This window comes from Cetorhinus maximus, chromosome 5, assembly GCF_964194155.1.
Source record: "Cetorhinus maximus chromosome 5, sCetMax3.hap1.1, whole genome shotgun sequence".
NCBI classification, from domain to species: Eukaryota; Metazoa; Chordata; class Chondrichthyes; order Lamniformes; family Cetorhinidae; genus Cetorhinus; species Cetorhinus maximus.
The window spans coordinates 49,143,792-49,160,165 of NC_135883.1; the positions used below are offsets into that span (position 1 = coordinate 49,143,792).

Genomic DNA, 16,374 nt, shown 5'->3' on the forward strand with positions numbered 1-16,374 from the left:
GTGCTTTAATCCTAATATCAAATTATATCAATGGCCTAAAATTGGGCCAGATTGCTGGCATAATTGGAGCAATCAGAAAGGAGGGTAGAAATGGAGTGGGGCTCAATAAACTCAGATCTCCACCCATAAGAAACTGGCAGTTTTGAGGCAGAGGTGGAGAGTATTTGTGTCCTCCCACTTCCAGACTGATATGGTATAAGGAGGCAGCACCAGGAGGATAGTCTAGCCTCTGGAATTTATTGGTGCCCTCAACAGAGGATGCAATGAGCGGTGCATCTGCAACAGTACAAGGTGGCAATAGTAAAGCAAATAGGATGTTCAATTGTATTCACAAAGCAAATAAGTTCAAATCCCTCATTTATACTGAAGCTATACAAACCTCTGGTCAAGCTGCAATTGGGTACAGTTTTGTTTGCTGTGATATCAAAGGGTTATCTAGAGGAAGCACAGAAAAGTGCATTGAGGGTGATCTCTGGTACCAAATAAAAATGAGAAAAGACTTGATAACTAAAGGCGCTTGAATCTTAAAAAAGACATTTTGGAAGGGATCTTAATGATGTGTACAAGATTTTTAATTGGATTGAGAAAGTGAAACAGTACTTCTTGGTATCAACATACATACGAACATGCTGGGACAAAAGTTCAAAGGTTCAGAATTGTAAGGGTCAAATTTAGGAAAAATTTTAGTATTTCTTTACACAGATTATCAATAGCTGGGCTTGAGAATGGATGTTCTAATGCATGTATTAGTCTGAGATGAAATCAAATTGGTTTTAGGGCCCATTTTGGTGATATTCACCATTGACAGACCTAGTAGGTGAATCTCTGCAGCAGTCTGTCACAAAAAGCTCTGAACAGGAAAAATGAAAATCAACCTTTAGCTTTGTTTACAATAAAATTGGCTATTTAAAACACTTGTATAGCAAAAGCATTACTGTTACAAGTTAGAGTATTTTCTCAGACATTCTGTCAGGTACAGCTAGCCATTTCTATAAGCAATCTGAGGTTATTAATGCTTAGTCTGCATTGCCCAATATCAAAAGGCACAATAGCATTACCAAAGTGTACAATTGTATCCCCTTGTGGTTTGAACTTGATATTCATGTCTTCTGCACTTGTGCTTCTTCAATCTCTCTGATGGTTGACTGAGGCAATATTTGATGAGATGAGGCCTGTAATCACAGAACAGCACAGGAGGCCATTCAGCCCATCCTGTCTGCACTAGCTCTCTGAATGAGCAATTCACCTAGTGCCATTCTCCCGCCTTCTCCCCGTAACCCTGCACATTCTTCCTCTTCAAATAATTCCCTTTAGAATGCCTCGATTGAACCTGCCTCAACCACACTCAGGCAGTGCATTCCAGACCCTAACCACTCACTGTGTGAAAAAAGTTTTCTCATCACTTTTGCAAATCACTTTAAATCTGTGCCTTCTCGTTCTTGATCCTTTTACAAGCGGGAACAGTTTCTCCCTATATAATTTGTCCAGCCCCTTCAGGATTTTGAATACCTCTATCAAATCGCTTCTCAGACTTCTCTTCTCCAAGGAAAACAGTCCTAATTTCGCCAATCTATCTTCATAACTGAAGTTCCTCATCCTTGGAACCATTTTTGTGAATCTTTTCTGCACTCTCTTGAGTGCCTTCACATTGTAAAGTTCAGCGGCCAAGATAAATAAATAATCAATAAGCTGCTTTATTTCACACGAAAGTGAATATATAGTAGTTATGATCAGACTCACTTCATTCAATAACATTTATCTAAGCATGTTACAAAATGAAGGTGCTATGTTTCCCCAGATCAGTGGATTAGTCGCGGCTTTGCAGCTTTCTGTTTCAATAGCCTAACTGATTGTCTGTGTACAAAAGTCTGCTAAACATCTGCTAAGAGTAACATGCACTGTAACAAAATAATGAAATGAATATGACACACAGGACAATTTTTCAAATGCATGAAATTTCAGCCAGTGGCTGGGACTTGAGAAACGAATGAGGCATAGCCGGCCCTGATTGATCCACCGTGGAAGAAATGGGTGGATAGAACAGTCCAAACCGTTGTTCTTCCAGACGTCAAGTTGTTTTCCTCACCTATTATGGTATGTTGCATTATTCTTGTTACAAAAATTATATTAGCGCACACATAAATAGTGCTTGTGTCCAGACACATACTATGCTGCCAAGTCATCCTAAAGGTAGGGTCACATCTTTGATGTGAATTTAAACTTTTACATTTAATTATTTCTGCATTAATCAATTGTTTCAAAATAATTCTTATGAAGAACTTTGAGACACCTGTTTCAATACTATTTATTGATAAATGATTTTCTAAATCGAGACCAAAACATATATCTTTCATGGAGGCTAAAATGCCATTGACAAATCCCACCAGTGAGAACCTGCTCTAAACCCTCATTTTAGCATTGTCATGTCATGCTAGAATATACAGATCAACCTCAACTTATTTACAACATGTGCATCACTGCACTTATTCTAAAAGTCAATACAGCGTCCCCTTCTCTCCCAGTCCCCATAGCGGGTAGGCTCAGGGCCTCTCGGTCCATTTCTCTCCTTTGTGACTGGATTGATGTCATCAGGAAACCCTAGAAGACAGAACATCAGTTATATAATTGTCAATTGGGTAATTGTATTATGAAAACTGTACACTGGAGCCCTGAAGTCCCCCAGCATTCCAGATGCCAGTTTTCAGCCAACTTGATTCATTCCATGTAATATAATGGCTTCTCTTCCCACCTTTGCACTGTTACTTCTATCCTTGACCCCCTCCTACTTTTGCCCCTTGGCACATGAACCAAAAACATGTCAGTTTTCACATGTATGCTGACGACACCCAGCTCTACCTCACCACCACCTCTCTCAGCTCTTCCACGGTCTCCAAATGATCAGGCTACTTATCCGACATCCAGTACTGGATAAACAAAATTTCCCTCCGATTAAATATTGGGTGGACTGAAGCCGCTGTCTTCGGTCCCTGTCACAAACTCCACTCCCTCGCCACCAACTCCAATTGGCAACTGTCTGAAGCTGAACCAGGCTATTCAAACCTGACCCTGAGATGACTTTTCAATCACACATCTGTGTCATTACCACCAAGACTACCCTTTTCCACCTCCTAACATTACCTGACTTTGCACCTGCCCCATCTCTTCTGCTGCTGAAACCCTCATCCATACTTGTATTACCTTTAGGCTCGACTATTCCACCGCACTCCTGGCTGGTCTCCCACATTCCACCCTCCGTAAACTTGAGCTTATTAAAAAACTCTGCTGCCCATGTCCTAACATGAATCAAATCCTGTTCACCCATCACACTGTTTGCTGACCTACATAGGCCTCCAGTTAAATAATGCCTTGATCTTAAAATTCTCATTCTTGTTTTCAAATCCCTCCATGGCCTCATCCCTCCCCATCTCTCTAATCTCTTCCAGTTCCATAACCCTCTGAGATATCTACACTCCTCTAATTCTGGCCTCTTGAGTATCCTTGATTTTAATTGTTCCACCATTGGTGGCCATGCCTTCAGCTGCTTAGACCCTAAGCTCTGGAATTCCCTCCCTACACCTCTCTGCCTCTCTACCTTACTTAAAACTTCTTAACACTTCTTAAAACCTACCTCAGATGACCAAGCCTTTGGTCATCTGACCTAATATCTTATTATATGACTTGGTATCATACTTTGTTCCATAATGTGTATGTGAAGCACATTGGGACATTTCATTACATTAAAGATGCTATATAAATACAAGTTGTTGCTTCTCAAGCTGCTGACATGCAATACAGTACTTCAACAGGAAGACTGAAAAAACAATAGGTTTGAGAGCTTATCCCTTTAACATTCAGTGCCAGCTTGAATTTGACGTGTGCCTAAGTGCCCACAGGACCCCAGTTATGCTGACTGGTTTGGTTTTCTGATGAAGCATGCTAATTACCTGTTGATTCCATTCACTAAAAATAAAAAAACAGAATTTAAACAATACATTCATCATCTGTGGAAAAGAAACAATATTGATGCTTTAAAACACTTCTTGCCAAAAATCCCAGTAAACAATCTGATAAGTCCTTTACTATGCTACAAAAAATCAAACTACTGCACTGAGATCAGATAGAGTTCCCAAAAAGAATGGCCACTCCCTAGGTTTTGTTAGCTTTAAATGTCTAGTTTTTAAAACCCATTTACTTAAATGTAGTTCTTCAATGAATAGTCATGTAGAAAATGGTCAATAATTTACAGAGCTTCCAATCTGATTCACAATCCATTGCAATGAGCAGCACAATGAACTGAAACATTATCATGTGGCACAGTGCCAGTTTACAAGTTCCGTGTTGCACTCCAACATATTTCTGTGGTGTTGCCATAGGGTGGGAGTGCTTCAGCTCAGAGAGGAGGGAAAATCAAAGGAAATGTTGTGCCAACTGCTTTCATACACTTCCAGGCAGGTGGGTCAGAGCATCATTCCTGGTGACTCACCTTCTCAGCACCAGTCAGTAATACCATAGGGGGTTGGCTCTCAAATGAAAAATTCTGATGCAACTGCTGGCAAATGAGTTGCCTTTTTGTAAGGTTTCAAATTTCATTATGTAAACTCCCACATTAAATACAGCAGTCCCATTCAAAAGCAAAGAGCACTCACTTTCCAGGGGATCTTTTCCCACTGGCTCCTGTTGTGGACGATCCAAGCGGCCGACAGGGGTTTCAGGCTTTCTCAACGGTTCCTTTCTGAGCCCCTGTTGGCCCTCTGTTTTAGAATGAGCTGATCTCCAGGAGTTCCACAGTACAAAACCTATGCATGGTACATCTACAATCAGTGTGAAGAAAATAATTTAACTTGCCTGTAAACATAACTAAAAGTACTTTAGACAACAGAGTGAAAGAAAACTAGTCAGACTTTGCTACAAACCAATGTTGAAACTCACTCAATGTAGATACTGAAAATCAATCTTATGACAATCTGTACACTGAATTCCAAATAGTATTGTTAGATAATGCGGAGAGTGCCCAGTGAATCAATGTCATTTTTTTCATATATTTAAGGCACTATTACAACAGCTTATATTTATATAGCACCTTTAATGTAATAAAATGTCCCAAGGTGCTTCACTTACAGCATTATAAAACAAAATATTACACTGCACCACAAAAGGAGATATTAGGACAAGTGACCAAAAGCTTGCTGAAAGAGGTAGGTTTTAATGAGTTTCTTGAAGGAAGGAAGGGACGTAGAGAAGCGGAGAGATGTAGGGAGGGAATTCTAGAGGTTGAAGATTTGGCAGCTGATGGTATGGCCACCAATGGTGGAGCAATTAAAATCAGGGATGCTCAAGAGACCAGAATTAGAGGAGTGCAGATATCTCACAGGGTTGTGGGTCTGGAGTAGATTACAGAGATAGGGAGGGGTGAAGCTTAAGAACATAATAGGAGTAGGCCATTTGGCCCCTCAAGCCTGTCCCGCCATTCAATAAGATCTTGGCTGATCTGCCCCTGGCCTCAACTCCTTTCTCATACCAGCTCCTCATAGCCCTCAATTCCCTGATATTTCAAAAATCTATCTACTTCCTCTTTAAATACTTAATGTGATCTAGCCTCCACAACTCTCTGGAATAGAGAATTCCAGACATTCACTACCCTCTGAGAGAAGAAATTCCTTCACATCTCAGTTTTAAATGAGTGTCCCCTTATTCTGTAACTATGTCCCCTAGTTCGAGTTTCCCCCACTAGTGGAAACATCTTCTCAACATCTACCCTGTCAAACCCCCTCAGAATCTTGTATGTTTGAATAAGATCACCCCTCATTCTTCTAAGCTCTAATGAATAAAGGCCTAACCTGTTTAGCCGTTCTTGATAAGTGCATCCCTTCATCCCAGGAATCAGCCTAGAGAATCTCTTTTGAACTGCCTCCAATGCCAATATATCCTTTCTTAAAAATGGGGACCAAAACTGTACACAGTACTCCAGGTGCAGCCTCATCAACACCCTGTACAGCTATAACAAGACTTCCCTATTTTTAAACTCCAACCCCCTAGCAATACAGGCCAAAATTCCATTTGCCTTCTTAATTACTAGCTGCACCTACATGCTAACTTTTTGTGTTTCATGCACAAGAACACCGAGATCCCTCTGTGCTGCACTTTTTTGGAGTCTCTCTCCATTTAAATAATAGTCTGCCTTTTGATTATTCATACCAAAGTGCATGACCTCACATTTTCCTACATTAAATTCCATCTGCCAAGTTTTTGCCCACCCACTCAAACTCTCTATATCCCCTTGCAGATTCCTTATGTCCTCATCACAACATGCCCTCCCATCTATTTTTGTAACATCAGCAAATTTGGATACATTACACTTTGCCCCCTCCTCCAAGTCATTAATATAGATAGTAAATAATTGAAGCCCTAGGACTGATCCTTGTGGCACTCCACTAGTTACATCTTTCCAACCTGAAAAAGACCCATTAATCCTGACTCTCTCTTTTGTGTTAACCGATCGTCAATCCATGCTAACACATTACCCCCAATACCGTGAGCTCCTATCTTGTGCAATAATCTTTTATGTGGCACCTTATTGAATGCCTTCTGGAAATCCAAATACACTACATCTACCGGTTCCCTTTTAAAAACTCTGCTTGTTATATCCTCAAAGAACTCTAGCAAATTTGTCAAACATGATCTCCGTTTCACAAAACCATGCTGACTCTGTTTGAATGCATTAAGCTTTTCTAAATGTCCTACTATTTCTTCCTTAATAATGGACTCTAGCATTTTCCCAACGACAGATGTTAGGCTGACTGGCCTGTAGTTTCCTACTTTTTGTCTTCTTCCCTTCTTGAACATGGGTGTCACATTAATGGTTTTCCAATCCGCTGGGACCCTCCCAGAATCCAGTGAGTTCTGGAATATTTCAACCAATGCCTCCACTATCTTTGCAGCCACTTCCTTTAAAACCCTTGGATGCAGACCATCAGGTCCTGGCGAATTGTCTGCCTTTAGTCCCATTAGTTTGTCAAATACTTTGTCCCTCGTGATAGAGACTGTTACAAGATCTTTCCTCCCATTAGCTCCTTGTTTATCTGATATCTTTGGGATATTTATAGTGTCCTCCCCTGCGAAGACCGATGCAACATATTGGTTTAAATTATCTGCCATTTCCCTGTTCCTCGTTATCAATTCTCCAGTCGCATCCTCCAAGGGTCCCATGCTCACTTTAGCTACTCTCTTTTTATATACCTGTAGAAGCCCTTGCTGTTTGTTTTTACATTTCTTGCCAACTTACTTTCATAATCAATTTTCTCCCTCTTTATTAGCTTTTTAGTCATCCGCTGCTAGTTCCTAAAAAATTTCCAATCCTCTGGCCTACCACTAGTTTGTGCCGCTTTGTATGCCTTAGTTTTTGATTGGATACTCTCCTTGACCACCTTTGTTAACCATGGGTGGTTCATCCTTCTCATCAAATCCTTCTTTTTGACTGGGATAAATTTTTGCTGAGCGTTATGAAATATCTGCTTAAATGTCTGCCACTGCTCATCCACTGACCTTCCCCTTAGTTTATTTTCCCAGCCCACTTAAGAAAACTCTTTCTTCATACTTCTGTAATTGCCCTTATTTAAGTTGAGGACACTGGTTTGAGAGCCAAGTTGCTCACCCTCAAACTGAATTTGAAATTCTACCATGTGTGATCGCTATCCCCTAGAGGATCCTTAACTACGATATCTCTTATTAATCCCACCTCATTACACATTACTAGATCTAAAATTGCCTGTTCCCGGGTAGGTTCTGCAACGTATTGTTCAAGGAAACGTTCCCTGATGCACTCTACAAGTTCATCTTCCATGTTACTCCTACCAATCTGATTTGTCCAATCAATATGCAGATTAAAATCACCCATGACAATTGTTACGCCCTTCTTACATGCCTCCATTATTTCCCAATTTATACTTTGTCCTACAGTGAAGCAACTCTTCGGGGGCCTATAGACAACTCCCACCAGTGACTTCTTCCCCTTGCTATTCCTTATTTCCACCCAAACTGATTCCACATCACAATCTATCGCGCCTATATCACTACTCACCACTGCACTGATATCTTCCTTTATTAACAAAGATACCCCACCTCCTTTTCTTGTTTGCCTATTTTTCTGGAACATCGAATACCCTTGAATATTAAGTTCCCAGTCTTGGTCACCCTGCAACCAAGTCTCTGTAATAGCTATCAAGTCATATTCAATTATTTCTATTTGTGCTGTCAACTCATCTATCTTGTTACAAATGCTGCGTGCATTCAGATAAATCCAAAAGGAACAGGCAGCAGAGTTTTGGATGACTTCAAGTTTATGGAGCGTAGAATGTGGGAGACTAGTCAGGAGGACATTGGAATAGTCATCTAGGGGGAACAAAGGTATAGATGAGGGTATCAGCAGTAAATGAGTCTCCACGAGGTGAAGTTGAGTGATGTTAAGGAGGTGGAAATAGGCGGTATTATTAAGCCCTGAAGCAGCTGGTTCATTGAACTTGTCGTGCAAATCTACGCTGTGATTAAGCATTATGACCCCCTTCCTCTCTACCCTCTGCCCCCTGATGTTAACACCCACCAGGAACCTGGGAGAGGCAAAAAAGACACAGGCCAGAATTTTACGTTCGGCCTGCGGACTCAGCAGGAGCAGTTGGGAAGCTGACTGCCGCCAGCGGTCGGCTCCGCACCGTGATTTTACTTGGGCGGGCCAATTAAGACAGCGGCAACAACGAGAAGGGGCGGGCAGGGGCGGGCGCTCAATGTCCGCCAGGTCCAATGGCGACCTGGTGGCCGATTCAAAAGCAGCCGTGGCAGCCATGCAAAGGCTGCCAGTGAAGCACACGCACCTCGTCATGGAGCTCGTTACTGATGAACACGGCAGGCAGGAGGGCAGGTCGGCGGGGCGTCGGCTCCGCGTTTTTCTGATGGAGTGTCTCGCTGCCCTCCTGGAGGAGGTGGCAGCATGGAGAGAAATCCTTGTCCCCAGGGACAGGAGGAAGAGGCTCCCCCACTTCAACAAAAATGCCTGGGAGGAGGTGGCATCCAGGGTGAGCTCCCATGATGTGGTGAGGTGCACATGGGTGCAGTGCCGTAAGCAGTTCAATGATCTCCTGCAATCAGGAAGGGTGAGTACTGTGTTGGCAGGGGTCACTTAGCACAACAATTAGGAGCTGGAGGGGTGCCATGCACCTAACTCAGCCGGGCACTTCAGTCCCACGCTCCTGATTTATGGGCACCCAGTGCGGAGGGGGGGCCGGGAGGGAGGAGGACCTCCTCATGAACCTGCTCCTGAGCCTGGCCAAGTTAGCCATTAACAGGTCCAGGCAGTGGGCGATCAAGGGGGTTGTCCAACCTGACTGTCTGCCCCTCTTCCGCGGCTACGCCCCCGGCTGGGTGTCCCTGGAGAGGGAGCATGCGGTGTCTGCCGGCACCATCGAGGCCTTCCGAGGCCCAGGAGGGAGCCACAGGGGCTGAGATGCTTTATCGACCCCCTTAATCACATTTTGGTTTGATGTTTGTAAGTTTCCTTTAAATTTTGGCTTTGGTATTCCAGTTACCCTAATTTAGGGGCTGTGTTTATTTTGTCCTTCATTTTGTTATTTTAGTTTAATTGACTCCAAAAGAGTTAAGTCAACCAGCCACAGTGAGGTTGGGGCGCCACAGGGAGGTAAGAGTGCAGTGCACGGAAGTCAGAATGTCTGTAATAGCAACCATTCCACTGTAGTCTCTATATTAATGTGAGCCTTGAACATGGAATCCCCATTGATAAATGGAAAGATGAGGGCACCCTGGTCCGGGTGCCAGGCATGCACAGTAACAGTGTAATGACATGTCTTCATTCTTCCTTTCAGGCTCACCAGCAGCCCATCGGGGTGAGTAGCCTGAAGGCCCGCCACTGACCCCAGAGGACAGCAACCGTTGAAATGCACCTGCATCACACCCTCTCAGCGAAGTAGACACCAGCGCAGATACCAGTACCTCGGTGGGCATTGGATTGGCGGATAGTATCTTGGCGCACAGCAGTGAGGGCACTTCACACTCGCTTGAGGTGCAGGCAGAGGCAGAGAGTGCCCAGGGTGCCAGCAGTCAGACGACTGCTGGGGACCAGGACAATGCTCAGTCGGTGACTGTTGATGTGCCTCTGGAGTCATCGCTGAGGCAGCAGATGCTGGAAGTCCAAGGAAGGAGGATCTGGTGGAGATATGTGAGGGAATGTGTGCCATGGTCTCCGTTGTGGAGTTGTCCTTGCGGAGTTGTCCTTGCGGAGTATGAGCAATGCAATGACCCTCACAGCCGAGCACACTGCCTCCTCCATGGAGAGAGTGGCGACTCTCATGGAGAGGCTCATCCAGGAGCTGAATCAGGGGTTCTTGAGGATGCGCTCAGACCTGCAAGCCCTCACACCAGCAATGACCTCAGGCGGTCACTGTCAGTGTGAGAGAGGGATTGGGCACCCAGTATCCCAGCTATGTGCCCATCCATCAATGGTGAGCAGGGAAGTCCAAAGCGACCTCACGTTGGCGCACAAGCTGCTTGTTGTCTCTGTGGGCTCCACTCAGGGTGCTCCAGATGATGGCAGCAGCTCCTCCGCCCCTCTGCCAGCAGCATCCGATGAGGCTGCGGTGACTGGGAAGATGCCAGCTATGGCACAGGCTGCTCCCTCCAGGCGGGGCCAGCACAGGCTCCACTGGCCAGAGGACGCCCGCCAAGGTCATCAAGGCTAACATGACAGCACAGTAAGCAGGCTGTCTCCAATGCCAGTGCCAGCGAGGGGGGAGCACCTAGACGAAGCGCTCACAAGCGAAAACTTAAAGCACCTTAAGCACAACATGGGCTAATCGCTGGTGATATATTTTTCCCCCACTTTTATGTTAAATGTTATTTGGTGTGATCGATAACACCAATTTAATTTATATTATGTATGCCAGGCACCACATCATTAAATGTGTTTCTGTTCAACAAGCCTCTGGGTGCTTCATTAGTTCTGCAGGTGCAGGGTAACCCATGATGTTATGAGCGAGTTGGTTGTCATTGAACTTTATTGAAATTGCACATAGTGCATGTTGTTCACCAAGCAAATGTTCCTGTCAGGGATCGAGTATGGAGCCTGAAGCCCTGGCATGTGGTGGCAGTTCTTATTTGGTAGCCTAGCTGAAGGAGCGTTGGAGAAAAGCGTCCCGTGTGTCCCTGCCTCCCTGGAGTTACCCAGGTCAGTGTCTATCCCCTCAGCATTCTCTTGACTGTGCTCGTCCTCGGATTCATTACTGGACTTATCGTTTGCTGCCAGAGCAGTTGCATCAACATCTTCTAACTACACTGCGTCCCCCCTTTCCAGTGCCAGATTGTGGAGAGCGCAGCATGTAACCACTATCAGCGACACCCGCTCCAGAGGGTATTGCAGTGCTCCCCCTGAACGGTCCAGGAATCGGGAGCACAGGGAACAGTTGACTATTTATGTATTGAGATCAAACAGAAAACAGCTTTGCAACAGAAGGCAAGGGGTAATGATAAATGGGAATTATTCTGCCTAGAAATAAATAACCTGCATATGAAATACAATGACTGCAGTAGTATTAAACTTGCAGATGACATCAAGGAACCATATAGCACAAAAGGCCATTCATCTCATCATGCCTGTGCCGACTCTTTGAAAGAGCAATCTAATTACTTCCACTCCCCCATAGCTCTGCAAATTATTCCCCTTCAAGTATTTATTTAATTCCCATTTGAAAGTTACTAATGAATCTACTTCCACCCATTATTTCAGGCAGATCCAGATCTCAACAACTCACTGCAATAAATACCTCACATCGACTCTGGTTCTTTGGTCAATCACCTTAAATGTGTCCCTTGGTTACCAACCTTTCTGCCAATGGGAACAGTTCCTCCTGATTATTCTATCAAAACCTACTGTGATTTTGAACACCTCTATCAAATCTCCTCATTCTCTGCTGTACATCCAGCTGGGTGAGCAGATAACAAATAGAAAATTAAGTGCAAATGGGGTGAGGTATGGAAAATAGACACTAGTTTGAAGAAATATTGGGTGTTGCAAATAGAAAACAGCTACCATTCAATAATGTTTTTTTCTACAATTTGTTGTTGGTATGTGGTTGATACTGATGACTTAAAAAATTTAGCATGTAGTGTGGGATGAGAATTATATGTTGGCCAGACTGGGTTGAGGTAGCATTTTAAGGACATTAATAAACTAATAACAACAGATTTCAGTCAATTTCTAGTGTTAACCCAGAATTGGTAGTTGTATGAATCCAATTCCACAACTGAACATGATCGATCTGAACTCTGAATCACTTGAATTGTTAGTCTAGAAGCAGAACCCTGAATCCACCATATCCTACAACATCCAGTGGCCTATTTTAAAGTTTGATTTTGCCAAAGACGCAAATAAAACTCTGTTCCTCTTTAAATAGCAACATGGGTTTCTTTCCTCTGCCTGAATAGAGACAGGTCTTCAATTTAACATTCTCACTGGTAGAAATACAAAGGGAGAAAGATTTTGAAGTGGCCATTGATCATACTCTGAGCAAAACTGGAATTTGAAGAATAATACTGACATTGCGCAAATCAGTGGCAAGTCCAGTTCTGGAGTATGATGTGTAATTTCCGTCAATCTACCCCAGAAAGGATATATGTTCACTGGAAACATGTTCAGAAATGATTCAAGGCATTACGTGACTAACATAAGAATTAAGAGGAGTAGGCCACTTAGGCTCTCAAGCCTGCTCCACCAATCAATAAAACCATGGCTGATCTGATGTGGCCTTGACTCCACTTTCCTGTCTGCCCCCATAACCGTTGACCTCCTAATCAAGCAATAATCTAACCCAGCTTTCAATATATTCAAAGACCCAGCCTCCATTTCTCTCTGGGGAAGAGCATTCCAAACACGAACAAACATCTGAGAGAAGAAATTCCTCCTCATCTATGTCTTAAGTGTGAGACCCCTGATTTTGAAACTGTGCCCCCTGGCTCTAGATTCCCACACAAGAGGAGACATGGGCCAGGATTTTCCCGTCAGTGATTTGGGGACGGGGCCCACTCGCTGATGGGAAAATGACATGGGATGACGTCAGGAGGAAATCAGCTGTCCGCCTGCCGACCTGTCAATGGCCAATTAAGGCCATTGATAGGCTAATTAAGATTGTTAAAGACCCTGCTCGTCCAACCTTAAGGCTGGCGGGCAGGCCAAGAGCCCCAGCGGGCTCCTGATTATACATGAAACCTCATCCACTGGCGGGATGAGGTTTCATGTCCGTTTTTAAAAAGTTTCATAAAGATTGTGTGTTTCTTATTAACATGTCCCATCTCATGTGACATTGTCACATGAGGGGCACATGTTAATAATTTTAATATTTTTCTATTTTTGAAGTTTTTTTACCTGTCAGTAATCTCCCTTGGTCGCAGGGAGCAGTGCGCTAAGAGCGCACTTTGACAGATGGGGAATCCCTCCTCCCCCTGCACAGGAAGCGCATAGTGCTTCCTGTCGAGCAGGCCACTGGGCGAGCCAATTCAAAATGGCAGCGGGCCCCGTTTCGGCGACGGAGTTCGGCTGCCCGCCTGCCGCTGAGCCGGTGGGGCCCGCTCACCCACCAAGGGCAAAATTCTGCCCATTATCTCAGCATCGACCCTGTCAAGCTACCCCAGCACCCAGAATCTTATATGTTTCAATAAGATTGCTTCTCATTCTTCTGAACTCCAAGGAATACCAGCCAAACCTGTTATGGTTTAGACTAAGGTCTAAACTTACCTTCACTGGAGAAAAGACTGAGTAATGCCTTAAAATTAATGAGCATAAGACAGCATCCAAAATAAAGGGGAAAAGTGAAGGCAATAAACCAGTGAGGAACAGCTGAAGGATGACTACATAAAGAACAGGACTAGAAACTAAATATTGCAGGTTATAACGCCATCGGAAATGACAGGGAAGAAAGTGGGAGTGGGGTAGTTGAATTAGAGGTAACATAATGGAAGCAGTAAAAAAGGGACAGATGGTTAGAAACAGAATCCATATGGACTGAAATAAAAGGGATCGATCACACTAATAGGAGTATCGCATAGACCACCTAATAATGGAAAGGTCCTGGAGAGAGAAATGTGTAAATAAATATGCAAAATGAGTGAAGGACATAGAATGATGATGATGATGGGAGATTTTAACTACCCTAAATAAACTGGCAAGAAGAGGCAGCGACAGGGGTACATGCAATAGAAGTTTTACAGAGGAGAAGAAGGGAGGGTACCTGGTCGAGGGTCTGAAAGGGTTTGATTGTGTCGACACAAAGTATTTCCACTAATGGAGGTGATCAAAAGTAAGGACCATAAAGACATAATAACTACTATTAAATGTAATAAGGATTCAGGAGAAACTTCTTTACCCAGAGAACTGTTAGAAGGTGGAACTTAAGGGTAGTTGAGATGCACAGCATTGAAGGGGAAGTTAGATAAACACATAAGGGATAGTATTTATCGGAGGGAAACAGTAGGGGCCTGGTGTGGAGCACTAAAACCAGTAGCGAACACTAGCGAGGGACTGTTCAGCAGGTGACAGTATTTAACAATATCTCACCTCCCCCCTCCTCTTCCCCCTGCCAGCCCCCGTCCCTCTCACTCACCCTGCCGTCTCCTCGCCATCCAGCCCCGACATGAAAGCGTCGCCGCCATTTTGCTTCTGGTCACGTGACTCGGGATCTGCAGCAGTTAATCATCCCGATCGCTGCTACGAATGAAGAGTGCGTGTTTACCCCAGTACTACTATCAGGAGCAGAGTGGCGCAGCGGAAGCGTGCTGGGCCCATAACCCAGAGGTCGATGGATCGAAACCATCCTCTGCTAACTGAAGTTTTTAATTTCTGCGGGGAGCTGATGAGCACCAGCTGTTCAGGGATGTAAGAAAAATGCCACAATTATTATTTTAAAATCATTAATATTAATTTAGGTGGGTTTAAATTAATTTAGATATTACGTTAAAATTAATTTAGATAGGTTTAAAATTAATGTTAAAATGTGATATAAACAACAATAAATCAATAAAGTATAATCAATACACATTAAATGTCAAAAACAAAAATAAAAATACTTGGAAAAACTCAGCAGGTCTGGCAGCATCTGCAGAGAGGAGCACAGTTACCGTTTCGAGTCCACATGACTCTTCAACAGAACTAAGTAAAAATAGAAGAGAGGTGAAATATAAGCTGGTTTAAGGGGGGGTGGGACAGGTAGAGCTGGACAGAGGGCCAGTGATAGGTGGAGATAGACAAAAGATGTTATAGACAAAAGCTCAAAGAGGTGTTGAAGGTGGTGATGTTATCTAAGGAATGTGCTAATTAAGGGTAGAAAGCAGAACAAGCAAGGTACAGATAGCCCTAGTGGGGGTGGGGTGGGGTGAAGGGAAGGGATCGAAATAGGCTAAAAGGTAGAGATAAAACAATGGATGGAAATACATTTAAAATAATGGAAATAGGTGGGAAAAGAAAAATCTATATAAATTATTGGGGAAAAAAAGGGGGGATCAGAAAGGGGGTGGGGTGGAGGAGAGAGTTCATGATCTAAAATCGTTGAACTCAATATTCAGTCCGGAAGGCTGTAAAGTGCCTAGTCGGAAGATGAGATGCTGTTCCTCCAGTTTGCGTTGAGCTTCACTGGAAAAATGCAGCAGGCCAAGGATGGACATGTGGGCATGAGAGCAGGGTGGAGTGTTGAAATGGCAAGCAACAGGGAGGTCTGGGTCATGCTTGCGGACAGACCAAAGGTGTTCTGCAAAGCGGTCACCCAGTCTGCGTTTGGTCCCTCCAATGTAGAAGAAACCGTATTGGGAGCAACGAATGCAGTAGACTAAATTGAGGGAAGTGCAAGTGAAATGCTGCTTCACTTGAAAGGAGTGTTTGGGCCCTTGGACAGTGAGGAGAGGGCAAGTAAAGGGGCAGGTGTTGCACCTTCTGCGGTTGCATGGGAAGGTGCCGTGGGAGGGGGTTGAGGTGTAGGGGGTGATGGAGGAGTGGACCAGGATGTCACGGAGGGAACGATCCCTGCGGAATGCCGCAGGGGGGGTGAAGGGAAGATGTGTTTGGTGGTGGCATCATGCTGGAGTTGGCGGAAATGGCGGAGGATAATCCTTTGAATGCGGAGGCTGGTGGGGTGATAAGTGAGGACAAGGGGGACCCTATCATGGTTCTGGGAGGGAGAGGAAGGTGTGAGGGCGGATGCGCGGGAGATGGGCCGGACATGGTTGAGGCCCTGTCAACCACCGTGGGTGGAAAACCTCGGTTAAGGAAGAAGGAAGACATGTCAGAGGAACTGTTTTTGAAAGTGGCATCATCAGAACAGATGCGACGGA

The 16,374-nt window shown here is 44.2% G+C and overlaps 1 protein-coding gene and 1 non-coding gene across 2 annotated transcripts; one reads left to right on the forward strand and one right to left on the reverse strand.

Moving 5' to 3' along the window:
* Positions 1-554: 554 nt before the first annotated feature.
* Positions 555-14,748, reverse strand: sdhaf4 (succinate dehydrogenase complex assembly factor 4). The gene is made up of 3 exons (XM_078541862.1): positions 14,655-14,748; positions 4,647-4,796; positions 555-2,598 (listed from the first exon to the last, which is right to left on the reverse strand). The coding sequence occupies exons 1-3, from the start codon at positions 14,701-14,703 to the stop codon at positions 2,489-2,491; spliced, it is 309 nt and encodes a 102-aa protein (XP_078397988.1). The 5' UTR covers positions 14,704-14,748; the 3' UTR covers positions 555-2,488.
* A 53-nt stretch (positions 14,749-14,801) lies between these two features.
* On the forward strand, positions 14,802-14,873 carry trnam-cau (transfer RNA methionine (anticodon CAU)). Its single transcript has one exon. It is a non-coding gene; the product is annotated as a tRNA-Met (tRNA).
* Positions 14,874-16,374: the final 1,501 nt, after the last annotated feature.

Coding starts and splice junctions, on each gene's coding strand:
- sdhaf4 (XM_078541862.1), bottom strand. CDS start 14,703: ATGGCGGCGACGCTTTCATGTCGGGGCTGGATGGCGAGGAGACGGCAG. Junction 4,797..14,654: donor GATGGCGAGGAGACGGCAGG/GTGAGTGAGAGG, acceptor TACCATGCATAG/GTTTTGTACTGTGGAACTCC. Junction 2,599..4,646: donor GGGAAAAGATCCCCTGGAAA/GTGAGTGCTCTT, acceptor TCTGTCTTCTAG/GGTTTCCTGATGACATCAAT.